Consider the following 11,990-nt stretch of genomic DNA (forward strand, 5'->3'; position numbering starts at 1 on the left):
TCACATTACACTGCTACAATGCAGAGGAGAAGAATAAGGGAGAAAAGAGACTGTCCCTAGCGGCGAGATTAAAAATGTCCTTTAGTTAAATGTACAGGCTTCATAAATCATCCATACAATCAGGGCTGGATCTACACTATGGGGGGCCCAAGGCAAAATTTTCTTTAGGGGCCCCCACCACCCCTTACCCCACACATAATATAGACGGCAAGTACACAAATGGTGTTTTAAGACTTTCAATATTTGCAATAACAGAATTTCAAATAGTAATGTGAACATTAAACACTGAGGTAGATATGAATAATAGTGCACTGGAACATAAATACAACATTAACAATCAGGAAAATGGGACAGTACTGTATTATCATGCATTTCATTTTTGACACAGATAAGTATAAATTTGTCATTAATTACATACGCTTTGCCAGTAAAGTGGCTTTTAACTGGATAAACTATCACCAACAATAAAGTGTATTTTGTCAACCTAATTATGATCAGTGAATATTGTATATTGGGATTGTTTTGATTAAATGTAATTACTGTGCTGTTTCTGTAACCTACACAGAAAAAAATGATATGACCTAAAAAAAAATTAAAGGTTAAATATGTAATATTTCTGCGTAACTGAAGCATAATATGACCAGTAAATATCAGCAGAGGTTCCCGAATGGTAGTGAGTGAAAGGAAACAGCCACAGATTTCTGCATTCAAAAAGGAAAAAACAGGAATCGTGGTAATGTCAGTATCCTAATCATGGCAAGCATCCATCAAACAAAAATATGCGCTAGCTCGCTAAAACATGATAGAACATTCATTGTTGTTGATTCTGAAACCGTCCCTTGGTATTTCCAACCAACACCACCAATGCTGATGATGTGTGGGGGGTGGGTTTGTTCACAGTCTGAAAACATCAGGCTATACCGTCATAAATCTACAGGACCATAAGACAGGCAGCAACATTCACCAGCTACCTACTCTAGCCTTCAGGGTGAGTGTGTGGGCAAGTCATTGGAATTATCAAGTGGGCACCTTCCTTCACCGATGTTTTGTTGAAACAGGCCCAAGACACCTCAGGAAGGCTCAACAGTGGATTCCAGCATCCTGGAACCAACCCCCTCTTTACCCACTCACAGCAGACTCCAACCCGCTGCCCTGCTGCTACCTAACACTTTGTTTTTAGTAATAATACCTTAGCATCTACACTGACTCGACCTGTACACACTCCTATCTTCACCACTCCATTAAATGCATTTCCACGCTACACTTGCCTACCAAACACACCTAGGCCCTGTTTATGAGGGCTCTAGGTATCAAACTAATGTTAACACAAGGCTAACCTAGTACTTTTTGTAAACACTTAGGCCCCATTTATGCAGGCTCAAGTTCCAATACGCTAATATACAAAGCTAATGCTGACACAAGGCTAACCCAGTCGTTCTTCTAAACACCATGACACATATCTGAATCATGATTTCTGCTCTCAAGCCTGCCCTCCTTGACTTCTTCTTTCCACAGCTCTAGATGAATATTTTCTTGTCGGAGGCACCATTGTGTCATCATTAAGTAGCACATAATAATTGATCGGATAGCTGCTGCAGCACCTGCTGCACCAATCAAATCCATCCACTCATACCACCTACCCATTGACATGGGGGCCCCTTGGCTCAGCGCCATTGATCGGCTTTATGTTTGTGAATAATGTAACGAACAAGAAAATATACTGTATATATTTTTTTTTCCTTTGAGAAAAGAAGGATGCGGGGCCCTCTGCAATGGTGGGAAGCCCTACACAATTGCATATTCAGCATATAGGGAAAGACAGCTGCACATACAATGTAGGCCGCCCTCCCTTTTAAATAAGGCTCTGCTTCCTGGACCGGGTTGTAGCACGATCACGTCTCTGTACACGTGAGAAGGCTGCTGCTCTACATCAATCAGACAATCAGATGGCTCTGTTAGTGGACAAGAAGAGGGGTGTTTATCTCCTTGGAGATAAAGATTTCAAATTAAGTTATTTTGGAGTTATTTTTAAAGACTATTTTTGAACATTTTTGTTGCTGACCAAAGGTCTTTTGCACCTGCAAGTTCTTTATTTGTAAGTACAGGAGACAAAAAAAGACTCTGAAACCTACATTTGGTGATAGTGTGATAGTGATAGTGAGGAGAAAAGGCAGCTTCATCTTTTCTCTTCACTTTCACCATCACATACTGTCACTTCCAGAACTGCTGGCTACCATTCCTTTGACTATTTTAGACTTTAACCCTACATTTGGTGTCAGAAGTGCACTAAGTGGTGCCATTCTGGAAAAGTGGGGTAATCTACAATTGGGCAAAGCGCTGCCAGTGCTGGGTCAGGAGGAAGGGGCTGTAAGAGGATTGCCTGCACCCAGTCATCTCCTTGGGGACCAGGCAGTGCCAGAGGATATGGCTGCACTCGCCTCCATATTGCAGCAGTGTCTTCGGTTCCAGAGGGAGCTGTGAAAGGGAGAGTGAAGGTGGGCCAAGAAGGTCATCAAAAAAAAGATAAAAGATGATGGCAGATGCAACCAAACTTTAGTCTGCCCTTCACCAGCCAGTCTGACGCCTCAGGCAGGAGTGCTGGTGGAACGTGACGGCAAGGTGAGCGAGAAGAGAAAAGGCCAGTGGCCGGAGTCAGCAGGAAACTACTCCTGAGGGAGACACGGCGCTCGACGGGGCATCTGGAGCGTCTAGCCATCAAATGGACCGTAGGCCGTTTCAAGTACTGTCTGCTGGGTAGAGAATTCAGCTTAGAGACTGACCACAGGGCCCTCCAATGGTTAGGAACCATGAAACTCCAGAATTACCTGCTGGCTCCCGTCACCGCAGCCACACCGCTTCACATCAAGTGTCTTCCGGGCAAGTGACTTCCTGTCTCACATCTCTGATAGCAAGTTTTTCAAAGACGGGAGAAACGTAAAGGGGAGGCTCACCCTGCATTGTGAATAACGCTGTATTTCCTGGGCTTTGCACGATCACATACTGTATGCGGGAATGAGACTCCTGGTTCCTGCTCCATGTTGATGCTGACAATTACACGGTGTGATTAATGGACTAGGAGGAGGGGTGGTGTTGGTTTGATCATGTGTAGCCTCAGTCTTGTCAAACCTTTAACTCTCCTTGGAGATATTTAAACAGTGGATGAAAGCTTTATAGCTGATGATATCTAGCTATACAATCACAGTGACTCATTCCCGTTGACGACTACTCCTACTGCTTGTCTGATGGTACCGTCCAAATGATATTTCATGTTATGGCTGGTTATTGCATGTCTCTGATTGACTGTGCGGTTGACTCCTGCAAGTTCTAGGCCTTCGAGCTATTTTTGAGGTAGTTTTCAAATGTATTTTCTAACTATTTTTTCGAGCTATTTTTGAGGTAGTTTTCAAATGTATTTTCGAAATATTTTTCTTCTTTGAGCTAAGGCCTTGTACACCTTAACCTTAATCTTATTTGCAAGTAAAAAGAAAAAAGAGCTCTTAAACATACTTTGGACTGATACTGCTTTTTATTTTCACTCCATCACCTCTAGAACTGCTGGCTGCCAATCATGCAAGCAGAGATAGTGTGTTTTTAAGCTTAGTAATTACCCTCTTTGTATTTAGATTGGGAATTGCAGTCAGACTATCACTACAACACCTTCATGTGTATCCCACTAAAACAACAGATTCCAACGAGCGTAAACATAGAGGCCAGTGTAATACGACGCATAAGTTAATGGTAATTACTGTTCTTTTTTTTTTTTCATATTTTCTGTCTTTGCCCAGTAGCTTCCTAATGGATAGGCCTCCACAGATAAATGTGATAATGTGGGATTTGGGCGTGAAAGTGTACAGGCAGATAAAATGGCATGTGACGCCATTCCCAGATCACAGCCAGTCTCTCTATGCCAGAGTCTGTTGTGGTTTGCTTGTTCTTTCCTGCCTCTGCCAGCAAAACGCTGGAGCAGAATTTTACTGCTGTGCACAGAACACACAGTTGTGTCAGATAACAATGAACTGAAAAAACGAACACATGGTTAGTTTTTGGAGCAGTCTCTTAGAGTGCTGGTTGGGGCAAAACCTGTGTGAAAAATGTTGCTCAGACATTATTCCAGTGGAATGAAATCATATCTCAAAAGTGAATGTTGCTGTGTAGTCATTGCATTATTATATTAGATTGGAATTGGCAACTTTTCACTTTTTCCTGCCAGTGAAAGTGTTCCTTTTTAGCAAAGCATATCAATTATGTTACAATAACCTTTCCATCACAAGGCAGTGCAAATTTTGGACTACTTGTATTAAAAACCAAAGAAGTTGTTCAAGGCACTCTACTCTGATAGCCGAAGTTAAAAGCTATTTTTGTGTCCCTCCACAATGGTACATGGTATGCAGGACATTATGTCAGATAGACACCACCATGATGGTGGTGTCTATCTGTCTGTCTGTCTTTTTTTGAAGCACCTTTCTGCATACATTTGCATATTAATGAGGACAAACTGATTTTATTGAAACCACTATAACTCCTTAATGCTTTAAGATACAGAGTTCATGTTAATGCAGCCCACGTGTTATGTGAAGACAACTATCTTGACAGAAATATTCGTTAATTAATGCATGAATTAGCTTAATTAATGGCCTCATTAGCATAACGGGTTGTGTTTAATATATCATGGTGATTATGGCGGGACATTACGCAGCTCAAGTGCCTTGTTTAACATTGGCTACCTGAAAAGTCAAAACAGTGTGTCTTGGACACTCTTTGGTTTTTAATAGGTTTTTTTAACACCTGCTGTGAAGAGGACCTGTTGATTGCTTTCTGCCGGACATTTCTGCGCTCGCAAATCTTTGGTCTTTTCTATTGCACTGCTTGTAATTGGACTGCACTAATCTGTCTACAAAAACTGCACAGAGTGCTGTCTAGGCAGCAGAGCTCCTTAAGCTAATGGCTAATATTGCCGCGGTGCTCCACCGAGTGCTTTTAGATGCTCATTTGTGCCGGCTGCCACCCGGTACTTTAATGGCTCTCTTATTAGTTATCCAGTCATGCTATACTGACACTGATGTTGTGCTGGACTTATGATCATCATTGCAGGCCACTGATGGTGGGCGTTGATGATGATGGTGATTGTTTTTATACTCATTTATCCAGAGTAATATGTGATGATTATGATTTTTCTTTATATTGGGCACCAGGGTAATTCAGATTGATTGATCAATTGATTGATCAATGGAGTGTATTTTTTTTTTTTTTTTTTTTTGTAGTTATCTAGTTTCATTGTAGCCATGTCTGGTCATGTGTCATCGTTTCATTGCTTGGACTTGCATTGCTTGCGTCATTTTGTACATGTTGTTGATGTGTATACTGTACCAGCTGTTTTGTGACAACACAGTTTATCCTCAGGGATCAATAGAGTATTGATTCTATTGTATTCAATTCTGTGTTGTTCTAAAATTGTAAGCTGAAATCTGACACTATCACTGGTAACAATGCAGTAATGAGCACAGATACATACACACATCCAGTCTAAGCAGGTTGAGTGGGAATCAGCAGAAAGTTGATAAAACCCACACACTGTTAGCTCCTTTCTTCACCAATTATTGTGACAAAAACTAACAGACGGAGTTTCACTCCAACATGGATCCTTGTCAGGTTGCCGCCATCCTTGCCACTTTTAATCAGGTTAGAAACTTTTGAATTCAAACTAGACAAGAGACATTGTTTCACGGAGAGAAAAGGTCATTTGGATTGCGAAATTGTTTCCGAGACAAAAATAATCTTGGCCCCTTTTTTTTTCCGACTGGCTTGACACCCAAAGTTGAGTTGCAGGAGTACTGAAATGGATTACCATATTCTTTTTTTTGAAGCATCTGTTGGTTTTTGACTGGAAAAAGATTCAATGAAGGTACGGTTGAAGCTGTGCTGCCATAGCTTTTCCAAGTCCCTGTAATTTAACACAGGTTGAGTAAAATACTTCAGGCTAGCTGTAGATAGCCTAAAAATAGGGTGAATAGAGGAAAATTATGTTGAGAGGAGCCACATTGTCCACAAAATAAAATATTAAAAATGTTGGTTCCTGGAGAAAGAGTTTGAAAGTCAGCATTTCAGACAACATGAACTATTACTATTTACTTATATTCGATGAAATGTGATAAATGATTCAAGTTAATTTATTCATATAGCCCTCCATCACCAGCATGTCTCAAAGGACTCGACAGAGAAAGAGCCTAACTGGATCTAACTGATCAACAATCAGCCATAGAACAAAATGATGTAACACAAGGAAGCAAAACAAAGCACAAACAAATGATCCTTTTAATATCATATTGTTTAGATTTTAGAGGCATAGTGAAGCAAAAGTAACAATAACCCAATATATTACAATGCTGATTACAATACTGGGTAGGTAATCATGAATGAGATTATATTTTGAAAAGTAAACCTTCTATCCGTGGCCGTCATTAAAGCAGTCGCACTCTGCAATCATAAAATAACACAGTAACTCAACACCACTTTGTCACCCTCAGTCTGCCTAATATAGTTATCCATGATGAAAATGTTCAATTACCTGTGCTAGCAGTTCCCGTGGTTATATGCAACAAGCTGATTATCCCTAGCCCACAACCTTTTCAGTGAATCCCCAGCCAGCTGCAATAGCGTCTGCAGCTGAGGATTTGGAGAAAACATAATGATATTATGCTAATGTAGAGATATTGCTGGATTGACATTTCTCCTGATTGGGATTAGTGCTCCTATCCATTTTCCCACCCACGCAGCAGTAGCTTAAGGTCTTTCTGTCACTAGAACATGCTTTTAACATTGCTTGTGTCAGGGGTAATTTGTGGTGTTACTCAAGTGGGCTTGTTTCAACGCAATTAGTTTATTTTCTTTGTATAATGAGTGCATGCCCTGAGCTATCCGCCTTTTGGAGGCATATGGAAACGGAGCAGTTCCCATACTTGGGGACAGACTGCTGCTGGAGTCTGTTTATTCGATCTTATTTGTATCAAGATCTCTGACAGGGGCAGTGGCAAGATTTTCCTTATCTGTTCAGTGTGCGTGTATCACATGAAAGGGAAGTACAGGTATCTAACAGTTCATCAGTAAAGAAAGAATATTGTGTTCCCCGCGAATATCTTTTCACCCACTTGTGGTTTGTGCAAATTTAACCAAACATTAGGACTTCACTAATTGGAAAATAGTGTATTTAGATTGTCATGCCTTAGTTGAGCATCCCATTTAAAGTCGTATTTGTTTTTTAATCCTGCTTAATTGGGTGGGGAGTGGGGAGGTGCTAAGTTTTCTGTCTTTCAAAACTCTCTCTCTGGCCCGTATTCTGTTTTGGAATAAAAACTCCCCACCTATTTCTGTCCCAACGTTCCTGTTATATCTCTGCTCTAATTAGCTAGGTTACTTGTAAATGTGATCGTTTGTGTCAATTACAGACCACTGTAGATCAAGAGGTGGTGTTACTTGCGTAGGAATCAATACGTTCTATCAATGTTGTTGCCTTTAATTTACTGATGCATTTCTTCCCCTGTTCCTTTCCTTTTCCACAGGCATGCATAAATTTGTCACTGAGGGGGAACATCTGGAGTTGGCAGCCATCACCAAAGAGCAGTCAGGATCGTATGAATGCATCGCTTCCAATGACATCTCAGCCCCTGATGTCAGGACAGTGCAAGTCACCGTCAACTGTAAGAGCGAAAACAATCGCATAACACTACAGCATACTGGCTCCACCCTTACAAAAAAGCCACATGTGAACCAATATGTGAACTCAAAGCACATGTGCACGTTGCTTTTCATATGTGAATGTGACATTTCCCATGTGAAAATGACATTTTCACCTGTGAATTGTCTCTTTGAATGTGAAATTAAGTTTCCACATGTGAAACAAATATTTTCATATGTGATGGCATTGTTCACATATGTAAACCAATGTGTCCAAAAAACATATGTGCTTAAATTTACATGCGGTTTTTCACATGTGACTTTTTTGTAAGGGCGCACTGAATGTAAATTAGGGCTGCAACTAATGATTATTTTTCATTCATTAATCTGGCGATTATTTTCTTGATTAATCGATTAGTTGTTTGGTCTATAAAATGTCAGGAAATGGTGAAAAATGTGGATCAGTGTTTCCCAAAGCCCAAGATGACGTCCTCAAATGTCTTGTTTTGTCCACAACCCAAAGATATTCAGTTTACTGTCATAGAGGAGTAAAGAAACCAGAAAATATTCACATTTAAGAAGCTGGAATCAGAGAATTTTGACTTATTTTTCTTTAAAAAAAATACTCAAACCGATTAATCGATTATCAAAATAGCTGGCGATTAATTTAGTAGTTGACAACTAATCGATTAATCGATGAATCGTTGCAGCTCTAATGTAAATGGTTGATACATATTGGTTGATATATACAAAAAGGCCCACAGTTCTTTAGTTGTTCATCGGATATACCCTCCAATAGACCCTGACCATCTGCAGTTTAACCTCATAGTCACCGTGTCATTTCACATTCAAAGAAGCAGTAAAAGTAAGAAGCCGAAAAAACATCAATCACTGTGTCGCTGTGTACTCTATATCATGCTTTTGTAAAACATATTCGTCTTTGTGATCCGTCCCGCAGATCCTCCCTTCATTTCCAAGGCAAGAGGTACGGGTACTCCGGTCGGACAAAAAGGAGTCCTGCAGTGCGAAGCCTCTGCTGTCCCGAGAGCAGATTTCGAGTGGTACAAAGAAGACCGTAGGCAAGTCTCTCCTCTGAGCTCTGTGATTTTCATATAGGCCCGGACTTGTTTCCAATCGATATTACAGACACACCTACTGGGCTGTAGTGGTGTGGACTTACTTACTTTAATTGAAATGAGCAACATTGGATCATCAGTGTCAATAAGTGATGTTTTTTTTTCCCATATTTTTGTAAGTAAGTAAGTAAGTAAGTAAGATTCAGGTTTTGATGTAATGAGATAATCCTCCCTGCCCTGTATTTTCTTCTTACTATGGGCAAAATAGCCAGATTTAATCACAGTATGAACATTCAAATAGATTTCCTCATAGTCAAATCATTTCCAAAACAGCCACGGTCACCAAAGGCAAGTATTATTATTTTTACACTCTAATTGGTTTATGTCAGTGGGGTGCGTTGCTTGGAGGTTTAGAGGGTATTATAGTATAATGCAGCTTTTTCCAACTCAAGGCTGGGGACTGGTAAGATGTTTATGAGCAGCCCCGGAGCTGGTAAGCTGATATAAACATAGGGTATGTTGCAGTGTTAAATGGTCCTTGACGGTGACAGCGGCATTGCTCGTCAGTCCCCGAGACAAAATCGGTCCACAAGAACAAAAAGATGGAGAACGCTGATATAATAAATGACTAGCATTGGCAAACATGGAACGAGGCGATGAAACAGCGGCAGAGGAATAGCGCCGGTGCAACATAACGAAACAGAAAAAAAGTTACAACATTGGGTTATGGTGCACTAAAGCATGCAGTGCACAATTTGCTTCAATAAGCCGGTGAGCTGTAGTTAAGAATTTTGGCTGGAATGTGAGCTGGGAACAGAGGTATGCAATTCTTCTGATTTGTCAGCTTCAAGTATGCCGACCTGTAATGGCTCACAGGTATAAAATGTATTTCTGTCTAAACTGCATGCAGACATACATTCTAAACACAAACGATTTGATAATGAGGCTGAGCAGAAGTTGCCTGCAAGACACTTGTCCACTCAGATGCTTCAGAAAAGCACAGTCACAAGCAACAACCTTGAACAGTGCTGCCCTCTTCTTCACAGGCTCTTCAATGGACTAAATGGGGTTAAGATAGAGAATCAAGGTAAACAGTCCATGCTTGTCTTTTTCAATGTCTCGGAAGAAGACTATGGAAACTACACTTGTGTGGCCATGAACACCATGGGAATCACCAACGCCAGCATAATCCTTTACGGTAAGAATTTTAATGCTGAATATGAAAAAAATTAAAATATTATGGCAATATGAGTCCTGATTTCAAAGTCACAATGAAACGAAAAATGACTATTTTCACCTTGTCAGCTAATTTTCCATATGAAAGCATACACCAAATTAACAATAAACACAAAAAATGTATTCTTGGATTTTTTCTTGGATATCAAAATCCCATTACTTTTGGCCTTACACCAGGGACAAAATCTTCCTCCTCTCCTGATTTCTCATACATTTTCTCCTCTATAATGGGATGCAGGCTAGCATCCAGTTCTTCTGAGTCACTTTCCATGTTTGCTCTGGTCCAACCTGCCCACTTTTTAACAGTCCATAATACGTCAAATTACAGGAGAAAGACCACATAGACATGCCGTTTCCTTGTGACTTTAAGGGATAAGAACATTGTGTTTTTGAACTTTGATACTTCAAATCGAAGGTTGTAAAAGCGGTTTGGGTGGGATGAGTAGAAAGTCTTTTGTACTGTATATTCCACTGCTAAGGAGGTGCTGGTTTGTTTGTCTGTCTGTCAGCAATCTTATGAACAGATTTCCATGAAGTTTGGTGGACAGATCGGCCTCGAGCAAAGGAACAATTGATTTGATTTTGGTGGTGATCCAGATCTGGGATTCCCGCCATTACACAATTATTGATTTTTAGCCATTCCAAATGCTAAGGGTGTGTTTGCAGGGTCAAGACATCAATTCATCTTCAAATTGAAGTGATCGGAATGATGTCTTGGGATTAAACAGAAAGTTGGAGAAGTTGTTCGGCGTTGGTGGAGCTTTGCGCTCTCCGAGTGCCTTCTAGTTTATTTATCGGTTTACCTTGAGAACGTTTGAATCCCAGCTACAGTTCAATCTGAGGGGGAGGTTATGGTTTAAGCTGTTGTATTGATCTGAGCCATAAAACATGCTAACCCTGATGATGCAATGAATTGGTTTGCGTTGTTGTTCATGTTGCCCTGCAGGTCCGGGCGCGATGCACGATGTCAACCGGGCAGCCGTATTGCCCCATTGCTCCGTATGCCTCCTGCTGACTGTAACCCTATTGTACCTGCTCAAGTTCTGAGGCGGAACACGACCACCTTCAAGCATCTCTCAGCGTTGAACGGCAACAAAAAGACTATTAGTCCTGTAAGAAGAATGGAAAATCCAAGAATGCCAGTGGTTCACACTTTTTTTTTTTCTTTCTTTCTGGCTTTGCGTCGGGGTCCGCACTCCGCCGGCCCGCCAAGAGATGAGAGGCGTCGGTGTGGGAAGGGGAAAAATTTGAATCATGCACTAATTGATGATGGTAGAACTACCGAGTTTGTGTCTCCCCAACCTTTTTGTATGTGAAAAGGGAAAAACAAAAAGTTAATGTAATTGTTGATAGTTGACTGTTTATTGCCCAATATTGAAGTGTACATTCAGATTACTATTGTGTCACGTCCTGTTCGATCTCTGTACAATACCATAAGCTTTTTTTAAGTAAACGACAAAAAAGGAAAAAATGCAATGTGATTGTTGAATTTTACTGTATTTTTACAGTTGTATGCAACAGAATAACAGATCATTCATTATAAACAATGCAGAGTTCCGAATAATAAATAGTACACCGTGATTTCTCAGGCAAAGTCCTACAGCATAGTGCATCCAAAATTTTTATTTCCATCATTGTGTGTGTAGAAAATGTACAGATGTGTACAGAGAATTCCGACACTGTTGTTTTCAAAATGAGTATACTTTACTTAAAGGGCAACATTTGTAACACCTAACCACGGTGTCATAGCAGCTTCACAGCATATTCAAAACTAGTGATGCAACCCTGAAATCTAAATTATTCAAGTATTCATGTAACATGTCACTCATGACAAAGGTGTTTGAACAGTGTGACACTTTATTTCACAGAAGTGACGCATTAAGCACTGCTGATCAGAACCTGAAATTGTTAAACAGTATTGTTATCTACCTGTAGCTATGATGAAATCATTAAAAGGTCTGGCTAGTGGGTGGTCTAATTAGCAATTTGGCTCTGTTCCTATTCCTG

At 40.4% G+C, this 11,990-nt stretch overlaps 1 protein-coding gene across 2 annotated transcripts in view; it reads left to right on the forward strand.

The window, feature by feature from the left end:
- opcml (opioid binding protein/cell adhesion molecule-like) overlaps positions 1-11,030 on the forward strand; it is a 234,670-nt gene extending 223,640 nt beyond the window's left edge. For both annotated transcript variants that reach the window (XM_071525387.1, XM_071525386.1), the window contains 4 exons: positions 7,557-7,694; positions 8,630-8,750; positions 9,794-9,945; positions 10,930-11,030. In XM_071525387.1, the coding sequence (XP_071381488.1) occupies positions 7,557-7,694; positions 8,630-8,750; positions 9,794-9,945; positions 10,930-11,030 (512 nt within the window). The remainder of the gene's footprint in view (positions 1-7,556; positions 7,695-8,629; positions 8,751-9,793; positions 9,946-10,929) is intronic.
- Positions 11,031-11,990: the final 960 nt, after the last annotated feature.

Source organism: Centroberyx affinis, unplaced genomic scaffold (genome assembly GCF_046629955.1).
Source record: "Centroberyx affinis isolate AG114_WGS23_722 - 3 ecotype Tasmania unplaced genomic scaffold, CSIRO-AGI_Caff_v1 ptg001291l_1, whole genome shotgun sequence".
Lineage (NCBI taxonomy): Eukaryota > Metazoa > Chordata > Actinopteri > Beryciformes > Berycidae > Centroberyx > Centroberyx affinis.